This window comes from Xiphophorus maculatus, chromosome 8 (assembly GCF_002775205.1).
Source record: "Xiphophorus maculatus strain JP 163 A chromosome 8, X_maculatus-5.0-male, whole genome shotgun sequence".
Lineage (NCBI taxonomy): Eukaryota > Metazoa > Chordata > Actinopteri > Cyprinodontiformes > Poeciliidae > Xiphophorus > Xiphophorus maculatus.
This window is the reverse complement of record NC_036450.1, coordinates 18,700,944-18,720,079: the sequence shown is the minus strand read 5'-3', so window position 1 is coordinate 18,720,079 and position 19,136 is coordinate 18,700,944. Positions and strand designations below refer to the sequence as shown.

At 38.2% G+C, this 19,136-nt stretch overlaps 1 protein-coding gene and 1 long non-coding RNA gene across 4 annotated transcripts; both read right to left on the bottom strand.

The window, feature by feature from the left end:
- Positions 1-3,206: 3,206 nt before the first annotated feature.
- Positions 3,207-13,615, bottom strand: c8h18orf25 (chromosome 8 C18orf25 homolog). 3 transcript variants are annotated; one of them, XM_005798654.3, is made up of 5 exons: positions 13,414-13,615; positions 11,580-12,471; positions 5,799-5,969; positions 5,225-5,336; positions 3,207-5,135 (listed from the first exon to the last, which is right to left on the bottom strand). In XM_005798654.3, the coding sequence occupies exons 2-5, from the start codon at positions 12,394-12,396 to the stop codon at positions 4,946-4,948; spliced, it is 1,290 nt and encodes a 429-aa protein (XP_005798711.1). In that variant the 5' UTR covers positions 12,397-12,471; positions 13,414-13,615; the 3' UTR covers positions 3,207-4,945. The 3 variants fall into 3 exon arrangements, with proteins under 3 accessions (XP_005798711.1, XP_023193946.1, XP_023193945.1); XM_023338178.1 differs by lacking the exon at positions 5,799-5,969; XM_023338177.1 differs by lacking the exons at positions 3,207-5,135; positions 5,225-5,336; positions 5,799-5,969 and adding an exon at positions 5,977-9,605.
- A 1,092-nt stretch (positions 13,616-14,707) lies between these two features.
- Positions 14,708-16,255, bottom strand: LOC111609404. The gene is made up of 4 exons (XR_002753109.1): positions 16,154-16,255; positions 15,827-15,907; positions 15,458-15,738; positions 14,708-14,986 (listed from the first exon to the last, which is right to left on the bottom strand). It is a non-coding gene; the product is annotated as an uncharacterized LOC111609404 (long non-coding RNA).
- Positions 16,256-19,136: the final 2,881 nt, after the last annotated feature.

Genomic DNA, 19,136 nt, shown 5'->3' with positions numbered 1-19,136 from the left:
GAGTGGCGTCATTCAGCCATCTGCAAGGGGAAGGAAGACCGTTTCTTGCAAGGAGCCATTCATCGTGAGGCCACTGCTTGCTCGAAATAAATTAGCATACAGCTGAAGTTCTGCCCCAGGGGTGAAAAGAAACCAGCTAAAGGGGCTTTAGTTTATGGAAAAGGGCCCCGCGGACCGCATTGCGTTGCTCCACTGCCTCATTGTACTCTTCATGTGAACTCCATATGTCCCCCTAGTGGCAGGTGTTGCAGTGTGACCCCTGACCCAGCAAGCCATATTGCTGGGTGAGGCTAAAGTTGAATTGTTCCCAGTTGTCTAGACTGTTAGGCAGAGAAAAGAAAAGCATGGGGAGATCTCACTGAGATGGGAGGTGGAAATACTTTCGCTCATGGAGAGGCTATGGAAAGTGTTCATATCCCTGAATAACGATAAAAATTCCAGGATAAATGATTTTGCTGTTTTTTTTTTAACCTTAAATATGGACTATATCCTGTACGCTCCAGCTGAAAAACAAACTAAAACTAACAAAGTATAGTGAATCTGATTAACCTGAGATAAAGTTCAGCTGAAACAGTAAGTTAAGTAAAGCAATCAATCAAATCAAAATTCCACTGCTGTATCACTTTCTACCTTAGAGCAATAACTTTAAATCTTTTTACTTTTTCAGACTCAATGGTATACATACACGCACACATATACTGTGTATGTATGTATATATATATATATATATATATATATATATATATATATACAAAAACCATTTCACCTCGAGTTCTAAGGCAGACACCTCAGGATTTTAATGCATCTGTAAAACACCACAGACAAGAGGGAACATGACTGATGAATAACTGGACAGGCAGACTGAAGGGTTGGTGGAAGAACGGTTGGAATCAAACTAAGCAACACTCATTATTTCCATACTCTACTTATGAACTGAACTGAAAAATAAGTTCATACTTTCCCAGAAGAAACCTTACATTTTAAACATCTGACTAAATTGTTGCAACACATGACCCAAAGGAATGAAAACAAATCCTGAATGTTGCAGTCATCAACTTGCGGTTTTCAGGCAATGCTTCAGTGGCAAAACAAGCAATTTGTTCAAATTACTAATAGCCACATAACAGCAGATTGACTTCCTATTTTTGATTGAGTTTTTTTTTTTTTTTTTTGCATTCATTCTAATCCATTGTATGAAGTCCTAGACATTTTTTTTAAATGGAAGAAGGGCGAGTTCTGTGAAAGCAAACAATGCAGGTACAAGAGATCATTAAATAATACTATTTATTTACTCTTAAAATAGTTTCTTTTTGTTCTACATACATGATTTCAAGGAAGTCAGGGTCCTGCAGAAGCAACAAGGACAAAAAAAAAAAAAAACCCAACCAAAAACAAATTTTTTTTTGCTTGTTAAAAATACTGAGAATCAAGCTGAATAGGAACAACAGAAGACCAAAGCTTCAATAAGCACATTTTTTGACCTGGTTTTTTTTTTTTTTTTAAAAATGCTATTAAACATGCAATGTAAAACCAGTCGGGCATCCCTGCCACGTTGCCTACTGATACTGTTGTCACCAACGAGCAGAAATGTTGTGGTAAAGATTTAATAAAGGTGGAAGCTGCAAACTGTGGAAATAACTGGCCAAGTAAAACAAAGATATACTGACATCTTTGAGTTTTAAAACATAATCTGTGTCATATTTCCAAGTTTACAAAGGCTCAAATGCATAAAGGGACTCGAGATCACACAATAAAACTGAAACAAACTGAGAACAAAAATTCCATTTAGACTTTGGTATAGATTGCTAAAATTTGAAATGTTCCCTTTCTGACATCTGGTGAAGTTAATTTATAAATTATGTTATTAAGTATGGTATAGGAAAGTGAATGTTATTCAATGTTTAACAAGAACCCCATCCCCCCACCCCCCAAAAAAACAGCAAAGCAGTTTGCAAAGGTTATCTATTGATAGAAATTCACCAGCTTGGATCCACTACAGTATGAAGACAAGGTATGACTGGAGGAAAGAAGCAAGAAGACCCTGAGGAGACCGAACGGGGGAAAAAACCACACACATTAAATGCCTCACAATGCCTCACACATGAGCACAAACTCAACACCCCTTTTACTTTTTAGTATATATACATGTATGTATATATATGTATATATATATATAAAGTTTATATATATATATATACTTATATATGTACTTAATTCACAACCATTATTAAAATATATTTGTGGATGAGACAGCAAAATCTGCTGCTCCGTAAAGTTAAAATAACAGGCTTTGTACATTTTTAAAATCAAATAGTGCACATTCCAAGGCATTCAGACCATCTTGCTTTGCAGTAATTAAGGGAAGAAACATTTCTTTTTTTTTTAAAAAAAGGGTTTCCCAGAGTTTCTTTTTTTTTTAAAGGAGTATGCACCTATTCAAGACAAGCATGCAAAACGGTAAAAATGGAGCCAGCACTGCAAGGTCATACATTCACTGATAAGAGTCTCTCAGATGAAAACGTGGCTTCCATCCTGACACCACTCAAAACTAAACTTAAACTAGAACAATGAATTATTTGCCAACTCATAGATTCCGCCTTGTGTTTACATGAGGGAAATGAGCCAAATGTTTTAGTGTTGAATTAAAGCCAGCGCCGCACTCTTCCTTTGATGCAACAGTAAAAACTCAACCTGTAAGCACGATTTAAACAAAACGTTTCGGAAAAAGTTCGACTTCATTCACTTCTGGCACCAGCGTCTGTCCTGAGCAAGCCGTTCGACAGGATAATGAACTGATTTATAAATGCTTAAGTTGCATTCTAAGTCTCTGTGTGAGATGACAATTCATTTTGAAGTAGCGTTGTGTGTAGGATAACAACTGTGTGCAGTTCACAGATGATGGTGAGAAGTTGGGCGTTTCACCGAGGCGTTGTTTGAGCGGTCAAAATTAACGATGAATCAACCAAGCTTTTCCTGGGTGACTCTAATTTCAGGTTTTCTAATATAGAGTTTGACCTATTCAGTCATTTTTTTCCCTAAATATTAAAAGACAAAAAGAGCAAAAACTTAAGTGACCGAGGTAGTAGATTTGAAAGCAGAACAGGTAGTAATTAGTTTTATCACTTATGTACGAAGGTATACAGCTCTGGAAAGTATTCACTGAACCCCATTGAAAGCCCCATGGTTATTCCACCAAATACTGATTTCTGAACTCTTCCTAAGTTAAAACATCAGTATTGTTGTTTCTAAATGAACATGAACTTATTTTTTTTTTGCACTATTTGAGGTCTGACAGCACTTGTTATTTTTACCATTTCTCATTTTCTGCAGATAAACCCTAGATTTTTGCTTGGAATTTCAGAGACATGTTGTCAGTAGTTCAAAGAATAAAAGAACAATGTTCATTTTACTCAAACATATAGCTATAAAAAGCAAAATCAGAGAAACTGATCATTTTAAGTGGTCTCTTAATTTGTTCCAGAGCTGTATGTCTTTAACCGTTATCTGATCTTAAGCCGAACATGCTTTAAAGTACGTGTTGCTGGTTGATACATCTAAGCGAAAAGAATTCAAGTTCTTTGATGCATTAAATGAATAGGGGGAAAATAATTTTAATTCCTTGCATTGGACCTGCAAATCACCGATTTAAGACAATTAAAAGGAAAACAGGCTGATTCCGATCTCTGGCAGATTTGTAGTTAAAATGCTGGCTTTTGTAGACTCAGATGTTATTTACCCTATTCTTCTCTCGTATTTAACCTAGATCTAGGTATGTAGATGTTCAGAGGCTAAATTAATTTTAATTGGATGAACTGTAGCTGATGTGATTAACAGTATTTATCGCGAAGCGCCAACAGACGGCCCACTCTGCGACATGGCGATGCGTTTGGTCTAACATTTAAAGCAGGTAATTGAGGTCTCTCAGCTGTGAATGCTGGTTAAACTCGTCTACATAGATCTGAATCAGCCAGAACAGATGTTTAAACCAGGTCTGAACAGAGACTTTTGTTTTTCTATATGAATGGAAGCAGACAATCACTCCAATGTCAACCAGTCTTAGAAGTTTAGATGGAAAAAAAAACTGATCAGTCATGTGTCAAACTATATAATTATGACAGTAAGGTCCTGTGTGCCAGATATAAGTCTTGATTAGTGAGTTTTAAAAACACTACCCTTGGATGTAAATCTATCAGAGCTGAAGCATCACTGGTGTTATTAATCCTCTCATTTAACTCGCAACAATTTTTGTAACATTTCCCATAAGGTGTGACTGAAACACTTTCTGAACAAACTGGAGCAGGCGGCGGTGCCGGTGTTGGACACTGTGCAAAGCGAACTGCGTGTATAGCGACTGATCTGAATGCACATCCAGTGTTGAGACCTCTAAAATTAAACTCCCTCCACAACTTATTTTGATCAGGTACTGCTGTCATATATTTACGCTGTATTAAAAAAAAAAAAAAAGAGGAAAAAAAGCATGCCAGATTCAGCTTGATTTTGAATGCTATCGAAAAAGAGAGACAAAAAAATCTGATCGAAAACATTCCACTCAAAGTGTGCAGAGATGCAGCTCAACAGCAGTGTAACAAAATCTAAAGCAGCAGGCGCAACGTTCTTTAACTTGCGAGCATGAGAAACAAAAAAAAACAAAAAACTACCCAACTCAGGTATGCAGGAGTGACCGAGGTAATGAACGAAGGGAGGATATTGCTATTGTGAACAGATAACCTGCTCTTGTTTAAGTTTTACTTTGCACTCACAGCACTGCGCCATTTCATTATAGCTAGGTCGTAGTTGCCGAGCGTGGATTTTGGGAATCACATCAGTAGAATGGCTTTAATAAACAAGGAAGTTAAAAATAGGAGTCCAAGATAACAAGGAGTTTAGAAGCAGGTAAGGGCTAGGCTGCAGCCTATATCAGACTAGGCGGGGCGTGCGAATGCTTTTAAAGTAGATATTTGTGCCCGCCGTCCTCGTCCAACGTCAGGTCCACCACTTCGGGAGGGGAGACCCAGTTTGGGCGAGGGGAAACATTAGTCCAGAGCTGTGATTGATTTGTGCTGTTTAACTGCTCCACTGAATTGTCCTTCCAGGAAGACAGACTTTTTATCACCCCTCCACATGGATGGGAGCATCTGGATATGAAGAAGAAAACGACAAACATCAGGACTGCTTCAAGTGCAGCTTAAACAAACACAAAAAGAACCCCCAAACTCGTCTTTACCGTGCGTTCTCTTGTACTCCGACAATTTCCACCTCACTGTCTGAGGAAGCAATGTTAATCTGGCCTTTGTGCTGAGAGCCCTCCTTGTGCAGCAGCTCTGCCTCCTCACGGCCTGAAATAAATAAGAGGGACAGTCAGACATCAGGAGGAGGATCAAAGCAGTAGCGAGCTGCAGGCCTTGCTGACACACGAAGACTGTAGCTGCTTTGACAGAGACAGAGACAACGAAGAGACTGTTATATTTCAAAAACTGATTGGATTAAAGGAAGTAAATCAGCAGATCACAGACTTAATTCTCATGGTGTTTATAAAAAAAAAACAAAGAAAAAAAGAATCAGCTACGTTTTCCTGCTTTAGAGAAGCGGCACGTTTTTTTTTTTTAGCAACACCAAATGAAAACCAGGGATGTGCGTGTGTGGGATGAAGTGTACTTCAAAGGCCTCTCACTGAGATTAAAAAGCCCAGTTCCCCTTCCCCACCGTTACTTATGGAAGACACCCGCCCCCCTCTCAAAGCCAACGCACTTCAACCGAGAGGAAACGATCAGATCGGATACACCGGGTTTGTAACTGACCTGAGATTGAGCTCAGAGCTCTTATACACCCAGAGTGTGCTGCCATGTCCTGGCCTCTGTGTGTTTTTAGCTCATGCCTTATCACCGTAGGCCGGACTGTCTCCACACTCAAACTCTCCTGGTTAGAATCAGTGCCTGAAATATCATAGTGACCCACTACCGGAGGCCCGTCTGCAGGAGACAAAGAAAACACTTCATTATTCAAACCATGCCTTTAGGGAGTAGATGCATTCTTCTTGGAAACGGACTGGACGCTGCATCTACACAACCTCAAGTGACATTAAAAATAATAAAAAATAATAAAATCATCCTCATATGCTGGAAAGGAGTCTATACGCTGTAAAGCATGCATAAATAAAACGGGTCTGCAAAAACTGTTTGTTTTTTTTGGGGTTTTTTTTTTTTATGTTTATTGGTTTTTAAAATAACAGCCATCCACATAAAAACTACACTACAGTTTTTACAAAACACTTAAAAATAACCTTGCTCTGTGAATTAAACACAGTTAAGATGATAAATAGCCAAACAACAGAAGAATAATCGTGGAAGAGCAGAAGCGCACGGCTAATCTACCCTGTAAAGAGAGTCCCTCAGAGTGAACGCACACTCTGTTATCCAGACATTTGTGTAGGTGTTACAGCAGGTTTGTCTGCACAGCATGTACAATGAGACAACTTATGAATAGCTGACAGAGCTAAGATATACTTCAACCATGGTAACCAGGGAAACAGAGCTCCTCCAAATATAAAGGTCACGTTTTGATGATAGAAAAAGGACTAATGTAAACCAGGAGAGTCTCTTTGGTAAACAATGGACTGTCCCTTAGTGTTTTCAATGCACGTTTTGATTGTATGCACCAAGTTTACGTCATAGTGTTGGCAATACTACTACTTTTTTTTTTCATTTAAAAAGGTAACTTCAGTTTGAATAAATCCAAAAAGGAAGATGCTGGATCCATTTAAATCTAAGCAGCAAAAAACAAACCAAAAAAAAAAAAAAACCCTTAAAATGTTTTACCTTAAAAAACAACATTCAGAAAAACCTGAAACAAAACTACAGGGCAAGGGAAAAACAACCGGTAAAACGTCCCGTCAGTCGCCATTCATATCAGCATCAAGCACAGAAATACCTTGAACACATGCTGCTGATGAGAACTAGTTTGGCCTTGCACTACGTGGTTATATAATCACATGCAAACAGGTGGTGGGGAAACGATGTGTTCGGCTTTGAGATCCGGGAAAGCAGACAGTCAAGTCATTTACATACGGAGCGCTTCTTTGAATCCCGGCTGTGAACGTTTATGAGTGAAGGATTCCATTCACAGCTATCTGATGCGTTTGGATGTCAGAAGCGTTGTGTGTTACAGATGTTGCCCCTCACATACAGTAGCTTGCAAATGGATTCGCATTCCTTCAAACTTTATCAAAGTTTTACTCAACGCAACTACAAATTCTAATGTATAGTATTGGAATTTTATGCGATCGACCAACACACAAAGAAGTGCATACTTGTGAAATAAAATGGGGAAAATAAATAGTGGACGGAAAAGGATACATTGACTTAAACAAAAGAAAAAGACATGGTAGTGGCAGCGTTATGATGGGGGAGCACTTCCTCTTCAGCAGCACATAAAAACGTGTCTGACTTGAGGCATATGGCATAAAGTAACAACTTGAACACACCATTCCCACCTCAAGAGAAGGTAGTGGCAGTGTCATGCTGTGGGGTTTCTTTTCATACAGCCAGAGTTGGACTGGGAAGGATTTAAAGAATGCATGTTAGAATGGCCTACTCAAAAACCAAAGTTAAATTCAGTTGAAAGACTTAAAAAATGTTCGTAGCGTTATAAATCTACCTCAACTTGAGATGTTGTGCAAAAGACAACAGGAAGATTTTTTGTCTAGATGTGTAAATCTGTTGGAAACACACTGCAAAAGATTTAGCTGCAATTGCAGTGGAAGGCATTAACTTATAGGCGAGCTTGATATTAATGCACAGAATACATTTAAAAGATTTAAAAAAATAAAGTCACATATTTCCCTGCCACTTCCCAATGTACGCACCGCTTTGTGATGGTCCATCATAAAATCAATCCAAATAAAACACAATAAGGTCTACAGTCATGAGAAAATGTGAAGTCAATGAGTTCTGAACACTTTTGCAAGGCACTGTATGTCATTTAGTGTACGAAGATGTTCGAGGATGAATGTTTTCTATAAGATGAACCAGAGAAGACAATGATATAAGTCAGATCAGTCTGTTCTTCCTTCCTTTCTTTCTTTTTTAGGAATAATTTGTAAACATCATCATGCTCCATGTCGCAGGTCAATCACTTCAGTTGATCCTTACGTTTAAGCTAATAAGACACTGTGTCATGGAGCTCAAGGCCAAGCTGGGAGGCAAAGCCAGTGCAAACAAAACACAACAAGGCAAATACATCAGTTATGATTTGACACTCTTGCCCTTCCAAGCCAACTTCCACATATTTATCTAGCACTTTTCCTGAAGTCCACAGTCTAACAAGGCTGAAAAATAACAACCTTTTCCCCCCTCAGTAGCTTCACATTGCTAGAAAAAATAAAAGAAACAATTGAAACAAATGTAACAGAAAGGCAACATCAGACATGTGTAATAGCTTAAAAGCAGAGAAAAAAAGAAGTAAGTATATTGCATTTTATATGTATAGGCAAATTTATGATAAATGTTCTGCTGTTAGTAAAGCTATGCCACCAATATAGATTAAAAAAAGAGTTGATGCAAGAGCTTCCTGAACCATTTGCAAGCCTGATGCAAACAGTTCAAGAAATCATGAATGACGTGGAGTGTTAAACCTGATTGCTACAGAACCAGCACTAGAAAATGCTTTAGAATGACAAGGCACATGCTATTACTCAGCAGCACCCCACCTAGCGCTGTAATCATTTTTCTGCCCAGGTGCCCTAATGCACACTTTAGTAGGAGTTAGATACTTTGTATGTGCTTGAACAACTGATAAAATAAGAACAAACAAACCAAACAACCCATATTGAAATAACAGCCCTGATTGATTTATCAGTGTTGGAAAAGATTCCGTGTCCGTGACACAGAAGCAGCAGCAAATCAAACGGCCGAGTTGGAGAACTCTGAATGTCAAATCTCACAGTGATTCAGTGCCAACAGAAACTCTGAGCTCAAGGTCTGCACAGAGGCCAGTTCCAGTGACCAGCTCAGGTCTGGCAGCTGTTAATAGTGTATTTGCTCAGACTCCGTCCCATCATATTTAGCTGTAACAACTGACTGCAACGCTTTCAGCATCATCTAGTTCTAGATTTTTTTTTTTGTTCGTTTGTCTTTTTTTTGTTGTTGTTGATTAAAACTACAGGACCTGAAGTAGACTCTAAACATTCATGAGCCCAGGGTCTGGACTACCTATATTCCCATTCTGAGCGACCGCTTCAGGAAGGATGTTATTGTTGTTCATGGGAGTGGGAGCAAGGCTGTTGTTCTCTCGCGCCAGCATGTAGGCGGCCATAGTCTCCGCAGACTCTGACGAGGGCAAAAACGAGCTCGGGGGGGACAGCTGGGCCGCCTGCTGGCCCTCGGGGGCGTCGCTCGAGCGCTTGGACGAATCGTTGTCCGAGTCGAGGTGGGCCAGCTTTTCCATCCAGATGCGGAAGCGCTCCTCGGTCTGGCGCTGCATCACGGCAAAGCGCGTCATGGCCTCCTCCAGAACGCTGCCGATGCCGTTCCTGTCCCACGAACTGGTGTCCAGCAGCCCATGAATCTGGGCTCCCACTCTGGATCTCTCCGACGCACGTCTGAAGCCAGCTTTAAAGACATTGAGGCCAAGCCATAAGAAAATACAGTGGCACGTTTCATGCTTCGGAGGTGGACTTGTGTATTAAAGAGAAAATGAAGGTCTGTTTTGGGTTACGTGCAGATCGACTCTTTTTCATGCTGATGGACTACATCATGCAGTTGAAGCACTCAAATTGGAATCCGGGATGTAAAAGAAAAAAAAATGGCTGAAACAGTTTCATGTACTACGAGATACCGAGAGGAAGAAAACTGGATGTGTTGGTGACCCATTCAGTGACTATGGTTTGGAACACAACTAGTGAGTCTTTGAAGTACACTCATCCGTCTAAAAGGAGATACTCGCAAACCTTTGGAGACAGAAATGCCTACGGAAAGAGTTCCTGAGTCGTAGTCAACAAGTGATTCTGGACACTTCAACTCACACATGAGCATTTTAAAGAAACAGGATAACTGCCAGGCTTAGAGTTTACTAGAGACGCATCGAGAAATCAGCTGGTGACCAGAATTGGCTGATTTGCAGCTTGGCCTATTGTAAAATCAAAAATTGGACCTTTTTTTCTGACCATAGTAACTAAGTGATGTACAAAACTACTTTAAAAGGAAACTGGATTTTCTACAACGCCTGCTCTTTATCTAGTCTGTAAGAGAGTGGTAGAGATTCAGATAATACAAAGGCTAAATGTAGATTCAACCTTTTTGAGCTGTCAACCCCTGTCTGCTACATCTGGAATTTGAAATGGTTGACAATCTCTTGGAAACCTTAGATTTATGTTGAGGATTTACGTTTTCCATAATTTCCACTGAGACTTTTTTTTGATTATGCTAGCAAAACTAAGGCACCTACTCGGAAATATTACAATACTGTCACAATTTACGGAATTGTGACATTTCACAATTCCGTAAACATTGTGAAATACCAACTCCAAAGTAAGTCTTGTGTCCTAAATGTTATTAAACCTACATTTTTCAGACACTCACCCCTCACAGCCGTGTGACCTCCCCTCTGCTCTTAATAAAAATAATTGCCTGGTCACAGAAGGAAAGCTAGAAGGAAAAAACGCCATATCACTTTTCTTAAGAAATTGAAATAGGTCAAAAATTGCTATTGGCAGGTTAAAGTTTTACAAAAAAATTGAGATTGAAAATGAGCCACAATTTTCTGACTGGTGCATTTCTACTAATTACCTTCAGCCTTTGATTAGTGCAAAATTTTTACTCCTTATTTTAGCTCAGAAAAGCTCCACCTGCATGTTTGCATCAATTATTATCTACTAGAAATAAAGAGTTAGCCCCTTACACTATTTTGACTGATGTAGACATTCAGTGACTCCTAAATGTAAGTAAAAGTACTACCAGTTGAATTTTGAGGCAAAACTTAATAAAATAAGAGTCAACAACTCAAGCTAACGCAGTAAGACTTTCGGTAGAGTCAGTTTAGAACAGAGGGTGAAAGTACCGATGTCTTATTTGTTAAAAATGAAAAAAAAAGCAACTACATTTTTAAATCAGTATCACTCAGTGAGTTGAACAATGTAGACTACACTTCCAGCATGCGTTGATGAGACAGAACAGAGAAAACATGAAAAGTACATAAGACACTGGACATAGGCCCTCTAGATAAACTACACTTTTAAAAGACAATGCAAATGACTTTAGATGATGAATGGCAAAAGATAAAACCCACTAGGAAAAGAAAACAGTGTGACTGATAAAACAAGCACAAGAAGCAAGCTCTGCATTACAGTGACAGAATGAATTATATGTAAAACTTTTCTATTCAATTTGCCTAAAACCTCATATTCATGCAGGGAACTCCTTGTTGTTAACCCGTGTGACTGATGACCAGTTATATTTGTTATATGCTCTGATATTCTTTGATAATGTATTATAGTATTTTACACATAAAATCTGAATATCTGCTCCTATTAACCAAGTGTATTAGTGTGCCATATGCATGTAATAGGACAGGGTAATGGAGGTTACCTGGAATATCTGTCTTGATTGTCTTGCTTCCTCCAGAAGTGTCATCATCGTCGGAGGAACTGGTGCTGGAGTCACATGTGAGCTCACTGTCACTGGTGCTGCTGTCCTGCAGCAGGTTATACTTCTTCCGAGCTGCCGCCTCTCGCTTCTGCCTCAGCAGACGCATGCGCTCCTTGTGTTTCTGACTCCGGTGACCTTTCACTTTTCCCAACTTGCCATTGGTTTGTTTTTCCTGCCCTGGCGCCACTGTGGTTGGCTGGCAGCGGTTCTTCTTAGCGGCCATCGCGTTTGGAAGCATTTCACTCTCCGAATGCGACCGGCGAGACTTTCTGCCCCCTGAAGCTGTGGCAGATGTCTCTCTTTTTTCTAACTGGCCAGGATCGTTTGCAGCTTCCATACTGCCCTCTGCGCCGGCAGGACGGGCAGCACCTTCTTCCCCTGAGGAAAGTGTGTCCGAGTCCGCCAGGTGGCCACTGGAAGAAGGAGACAACATGCAGGGATTCGAGGAGTCGCTTTCGTAGACGTGACGCGACACAGGCTTGTCACTTCCTGTGGAGGCATGTTGAGACTCTGGGGAGTCCCGGCGAAGCTCCTTCATTAGAAATGGCATGGAGAGAAGACTTTGCTCTCCCTCAGTATTCAGGGGGCTGTCTGCTTCCTTCTCCCTTGGGGGCGAACTGGTACTAGTAGTCGTCTCCGTTTTCAGATGTTCATCCTGTTCTCCTTGAGCAGAAGCCGCAGCGGTCTGTGCTTCTTCGAGAGACTCGGGGGTGCATACAGCATCCAAAAATTCCTCTGCTTTCTCTGAATCAGCCATTTCTTGAGAGAGTTAAGCCCAGAGCCCAAAGGTCCAGGAAAGATGGACCAATGTGCCTGGACAGGAAGCTAACAGCTGCAAATAAAAACAAAGAAAAAGACTCTGAGATCAGATTTATTATATTCATCCCTGCACATAAAAAGATAAAGATGAAATCCTTAAATAGGAAAGAAACTGAAAGTTTTAGCATGAAATAAAAATCAACCTTTTTATTTACTTTACATATTTTGGGCATTTTTATATAAAAAATAGCCTAATGGAAATTTTTGCATATAAAATTTTAGCATAAATTCAAGTTACTGCTATTCTGTTTGTTTTTATAATTCTATTAGATACAATTATATTAATTCTACAGTAAATATAGCACGTATTTGGGTTTTTAAAGGAAATGTGCAGATTTGAGAAACATCCTCCACAGAGCATATCAAAATTTAAGTGTAAGCAATACAATAGTAACACGGTTTAAGTTTGCTTCAAAATATAAACTTAGAAGTTGTGAAAAGTGTAAAAATCTACCCGCCTTTTCATTTGTCATGCCCTTTAAGCATTGTATCACAGTCACCTCAAATCAGACATTTTCCTTCATATGCAGCGTTAGCGCCAATCAATAGTCTACTTTTACATAATCATACCTACAAGTAATCACACAATATTAACCTACATTTAAGCACATAATGACTTCGACTCTTCTGTGTCCGTTTTCCTTAGAATAAAAATGTATTTCTACCTGAAGAATGACTTCCGTCAGTTTAGTCTTTGACTAGCGGCTAACGGAATCTTTTAGCTACGCAGCGAAGCTAAGGTCGGCTAAAAAGATCAACCTCCGCAAACTTGACTGGAAAAGCGCAAGTCGTTAAAAAAATCAGGTTGCAGGACAGCTGCACTGCAAGATCCTATAAATGGAAACAGTATCTACCCAGCCACAGTGACCAGGCAGGTTGCAGGGTCAAGCCAGCAGCTAATGCTAACAGCCAAAAGTGGTAGCCTCCACATAGCAATCTGTTGGTTTAGACTTACCACGGCGTTAGTTATTCGTACATCGACGTCAGACTTTTTGTCATTTTCGGAAATGGTTGTTTTTTTCTTATTTGCACCGCAAACAGAGTACGGAGCTGTACTCAACTTAATCTTTATAAATGGAAGATATTTGTGTGTGCTTTGACGCAGTGCGCTCGAAGCTCTATCAGCAGTTAGCTTGGTGTTTATTTTAAAATGTCTCCATCGCTATGTGGTCGACTTCCGGTCCCTTCGACGTGCTTGCGCCTACCTCAGGATGGAACTAGGTACTACGGGAAACATTGCTGTTTGAACACATGCATGGAGCTCCATCAAATTTTGCTTCAGGTATGCAGATAGCATAACTGAGGACTAAATAAACCTGGAGTTACAGGCAGGAAAAGGTACGTGAACTTTTGAAGTTTGTATGCAACAGAACACAAATGAGTTCAGTTATTAAAACAAAAAAAATAACTGAACTCATTTGCTTCATATGCGCAAACATATGTAACGCGTTTGCGCATATGAACTCACATTTCTTGACTACATTGCGATTTTTACTAAAACAATTTAGTCAAGAAATCTTGGAAGGGGACTTGTCGATGAAAAATGCAAACGTGGAGTGCACAGCACATTGTTTGAATACAGGTTGATTTGCAGCCTCATAATAAATTTATGTTTTTATTGTAGTAAAAAAAATGGTGAAACTCATACCTTTAATCTCAGCTCTTCTTGAGTGTAGGAGCTGATCTGCTCAAAAAAGTATCGTTCAAATAAAAAAATGTTTCAGTTATCTATATTTTTAAATGACACTAATATTTTTGGTACATTTTTGTTAAGGAAAATTAGTTTTTATTTGGATTTTCTTCTACACCAAATGATTTTTTCCGAATTAACGGGTGGATTTTCAGTTTGCCATCTTGCATTATGCATTTCTTTTAAGAGTTTGTACACATCTTTCCCAGGGGTGAAAATGAATGTGGCCAGTGTTGTTTTTGCTAAGTCACATCAGAGAGATCATCTGCGGAAATTATTAATAGTTCTGCAGCTCTGTAGATTTATTTGCAATGACTGAAAAACTCACAAAATATTAACATTGTAACCTTGAATTTAAATACTTTTACACTATTTGATTACATTATCAGTACTGAAAATAATCTGGCAATTTCTGTTTGTAGCAGTGTTTTGTCTCACATCCTGTTGGTTTAGTAAGTCTGGACATTGTTGTTTTCAGTTAAGCTTTTTAATATCACCACACACATTTTAAATAGCAACCAGTATTAGCTTTTAGCCATGTCTCCAACAAAGACATATGTTCTCAAAAAAATTCTTCTGTTTTGATTTGCTCTGAGGATGAGTGAGCTGGCTGCAGGTTTCCCTAGTTATGGTAGATTCAACAATAGAAGAAGGGTCCGGCTCTTCCTGTTTGATGGTAGACTCCAAAGTTGTGCTCGCTGCTGGTCTCTTACCATCTATCTTCTGTGAGAGAAGTCTGTTTTCTACAGGTGAAGGTTTGCTCAACTGTTCACAAGATGGCTGGTTTATGCTTGGCCGTGGAGGCAGTTTCTTGTCTAAATCTTTTGACTGCTGTGAACTGTAGAATAAACACACGCAGAATTAATAGCAAGAGCAAAAATAGCAACAAAAAAAACTAATACAAAAAAAATTATTGAAATTCACGGTCATGTTCAAGGATTTAAGTTTTGTGACATGGAGTATTAATTCCTTGAATGGAAGCAGCCATCAGAAAATGCTAATAAATGGATGGATATTGTAAGCAACAGCACTAAATATCAAGGTGTACCTATTTTCTTCTTCTTCTTTTTTTTTTAAATGTACAACCGATGAGCTATTTTTGTGTGAAAATCAATGAACAGTTTCTGAAATCCTTAGATCAGACTGTCTGTCAGCAACAACTATGCCACTATTCATAGTCACCTAAATCTTGATTCTTCTCCATTTAAATGGACTCAGCAAGTCATCTTCACTGTGTCTGGATGCCTAAAGCATTGAGTTGCGATCCAGTGAGTGTACATAATATTAACAAGTCTACAGTGGTACTTACATGTCATATGTTCTTCTCTTTACTTTGACATCTTTCATATTTTGACTTGCGATTTTAGGATGAGCCGTGACCTGGCTGGCGCAAGGTTCCTGCTTGAATGCAGTGTTAGATTCAGGGAGAGGGCTGCAAGGACTGTCGCTTTTCCTGACAATAAAGGAATGTCTCAGGATGCCTTTGGGAGTAATCCTCTCCTTTGCATCCCACTGAAGCATTGCCTTAATCAGCGCTATGCATTCCTTCCTCTCCTCTGTTGCAGCCAGTTTTTCATACTTCAGGTGACTCTTATTTACAAAACAGCACAATATCATCTGAGAGATCATGAAGACAAACCTCAGTGCCAGTTGATGCTGTATTATATTAATGGCTTACCATTTTAGCTTGATGCAAAAAACGAAAGTTGAAGCACCTTTTGTGTTTATGGTGTTCCTCTCCCCAGTATTCCACAGGTGACTGTAAAAGGATTTGTCTTTAAAATGCAATTTAGAGTACAAAGATAATAATGTCAAAATATTACTTTCCATCCATCGAAACATTCAAAAATATTTAACTGCTTCCATATAAGGGATTTAGGCAGTCTTTCTTTTGTACTATTTTTGTGTACTTTAAACCAAATTTCTCAGAAATAAGAAGAGACACCCATTTGCCTTATATTGAAAGTCATGATTCTTAATACATGGAGGACATTGTTCATTGTACCTTCAGTATCCACTGGTTAGAGTTTGACTTTTTAAAAAACCCTTTTGATTTGTTGCAGGCGTCAACAAGATAGTCTGGTGCTGGTCCCAGAACATCAGTGAAGTAGCACAGCTGAAAAAAGAGAACCAAATATACATTTTTGGATTTATATATTAGCGTGAAAGAACTTCTGTCATTTCAAATTGGGTACTTTAGTTGTAGCAAACTTAAGAATAGGCTGTATGAGATTTCTGAATTATGATAACCTTGAGTTTGCTTTAACAGCATCACGGTATTAATGCCCATATTTAAACAAAAAAAAAAAACAAGTTTAACACACAACCTAATTTAATTTCTTTTATATAAAAAAGCAGCAATAGTGGTTTCAAAGTATAAAACTGTATGAATACAGTAAATTACTCACATTTTCATAATCACTAGTCCCCGGGAAAAGTACACAGTTTAAAAGCATCTTTCCCATTACACACCCCAGTGACCAGATGTCCAAAGCTGTAGAGTATGGGAGCCCGAGAATGAGTTCAGGAGCTCTAAAACAAGGAAAGTTGTCATTATTCAGGAGTGTCTGTAACACATTTATAATATTGCATCAGTGTAAAGCCTGTTTTTCTTGATTGGCAGCCTAGAAACAACTCAAACATTTCTTTTTACAATTCTTACTTGTAAAAAAGACATTGATTGATGGGTTGACCAGTTTGGTTGCTGTGGAGAGCCAAGCCAAAGTCAATCAGCTTGACCTGCAACGGTTTTATCTTTTGATTCACCACCATAATGTTGTTTGTTTTGATGTCACTGTGGATGACTTTAACTTTCTTCAGTCCCTCTAAAGCTGTGGCCAACTGAAAACATGATCATAATACAACATAGAAAGTGAGACTCAAATGGAATTGTGTTCTACATTAAATCATAAAATTTCCAGATTTATTCCTTTTTTTAATTATTGCCATACCTGCTGGATAACTGTTCTAATCTCTTGCATTTTCAGTGGGTGTCTTTGTTTAATGTAGTCCTTTAGATTGATGTCACACATTTCAAACACCAGACAGGAGTTTGAGCTGAAGCTGTGGTGAAACTTTATAACATTCTGCTGGTCCAACTTGTGTTTCATGAGATATTTCATCATCTCTGCCTGCAAATAACATAAAATAACCTCACATTTGGTCACTTGAGTCTGATATTCTCAGCTTTTCACGGTATCACATATGGTTGGCGTCCTACCTCGTGCTTCAATTTGTATTTTCCTTTGGCAAACTTCACGGCAACATCTTGGTGTGTGAAGGTGTCAAAGCATTTGAGCACGACTGCAGAGCCGCCTTCTCCCAGAAATTTAATGATTTCGAATCGCTGGGGAAATGGATGATTGCTATCAAAGCGTATATCAGGTGTAGATGTAGAAGAAAAGCTCCCCATTGTGGATGATGTCTCACATAGCTTATAAAGTGAAACAGATGCTGAATTTAAAAATACATACAACTCAAAATATGATGACGAAATTAAGCATTAAGAAAGAAATTACCGGCCATGTCCAACTTGATTGTCACAGGTAGACTCCTTGGGTCGGTTGATTTGTTGGTTAACAAATACGTTCCGAGAACATTTCAAAATTACTCTTTCAAAAAATGCACAATGCCCAAGAAATAGCCACTTCCATAGAACTGTGATCGATCGGTACACAACAGGAGTATAGTTCTAGCAGATGCACCAGATCTATTTAACACTTCATTTACTGATGTTACAGATTTGCGAGCTACACAACAATTTCATAAAGTCAACAGCACTGATATTCTATAAGATTTGTATTTCTATTTATTTTTTAATGGACAAGGACCTTGCAATGACAGATGAAAGTAGGGCTGGATTTAAGAACTAGTAAATTAGGTAAATGGCTAGAGCTTGGTGAATGACAGCAAAATTTGTCTGAAGAATTCACCTTAACTTGCTTTGTGGAACGTGTTTAAAAACAGTTCAATAATTTTATTTGCAATTGCTGAAAAAACAGTGTTCTTCTGCCTACCCTTGACATATAGCCTTATGTTAATGCTGGCTACCTATGGATGCTGATATGTGTTATTTTGAGTTTGATATTGTTTCATTTTTAAAACTAATGACACTGGCACAAGTCTGTCATGAAAAGTAGAACAAATTGACAAAAGATCTCATTATTCTTAGTTTTCTTTTGCTACATGTAACCCTGCAAGTATGTATTAAACACCTGTATGTATTAAAAATTTATTTAATGAACTCATTTTGTTTGGTAAAGGATGATAAAAAAATGCTATTGGAAATGGACATTTTTGTTATATCTGGTCTGCACTGTTTCTAAGATATTTTTGATCAAACTATTAGGCTATTGTGCAATAAACCCCACACATTTACCAGGATTATTTTAATTGTACAAGGCATCCAGATAGCTTGGATTTTTAGAAAAAGGTCTTTGGATTGCACCCAGACTCACACACACACAAAAAAATACCTTTGTGAAGCATAATTTTATTATTACAGCTCCATTCTGTAGCCCTGAGGGCAATGTTTTTATGTGAGCTTTCTAATTGAGTATTTGGCTATTTTAACAATAAAAAAATTTTTTATTCCAAATTTAAGTCTGCTAATTTAATTATGTATGTAGTGGCTTTATGGTTTTAGTTTGACATGATATGGCTATAGACAAATACTTTAAACTGGGTTTTTGTTTTATCAATGGGATTACTGTACTGACATTTTAAATCGGTTTTCATAATAAAGTCTGTTGTGTTGCTCTTGTAAGAGAGGTACAATATAAAAAAATAATATGAGATTAATAAACTTTAACGTACGCATATACTGTATTTCTGACAAGAAATATTTTATTTATGTAGTTATATATATATATATATATATATATATATATATATATATATATATATATATATATATATATATATATATATATATATATATTCAGAGTGGCGGAAACGGGTTTCTATGCATATAAGATTAGGTAAATTAA

Excerpts from the sequence above, each read along its gene's own strand:
- c8h18orf25 (XM_005798654.3), bottom strand. The coding sequence starts at position 12,396 with ATGGCTGATTCAGAGAAAGCAGAGGAATTTTTGGATGCTGTATGCACC. Across the intron at positions 5,337-5,798 it reads AGCTCTGAGCTCAATCTCAG|GCCGTGAGGAGGCAGAGCTG; the intron begins GTCAGTTACAAA and ends TATTTATTTCAG. Across the intron at positions 5,136-5,224 it reads GGAGTACAAGAGAACGCACG|ATGCTCCCATCCATGTGGAG; the intron begins GTAAAGACGAGT and ends CTTCATATCCAG.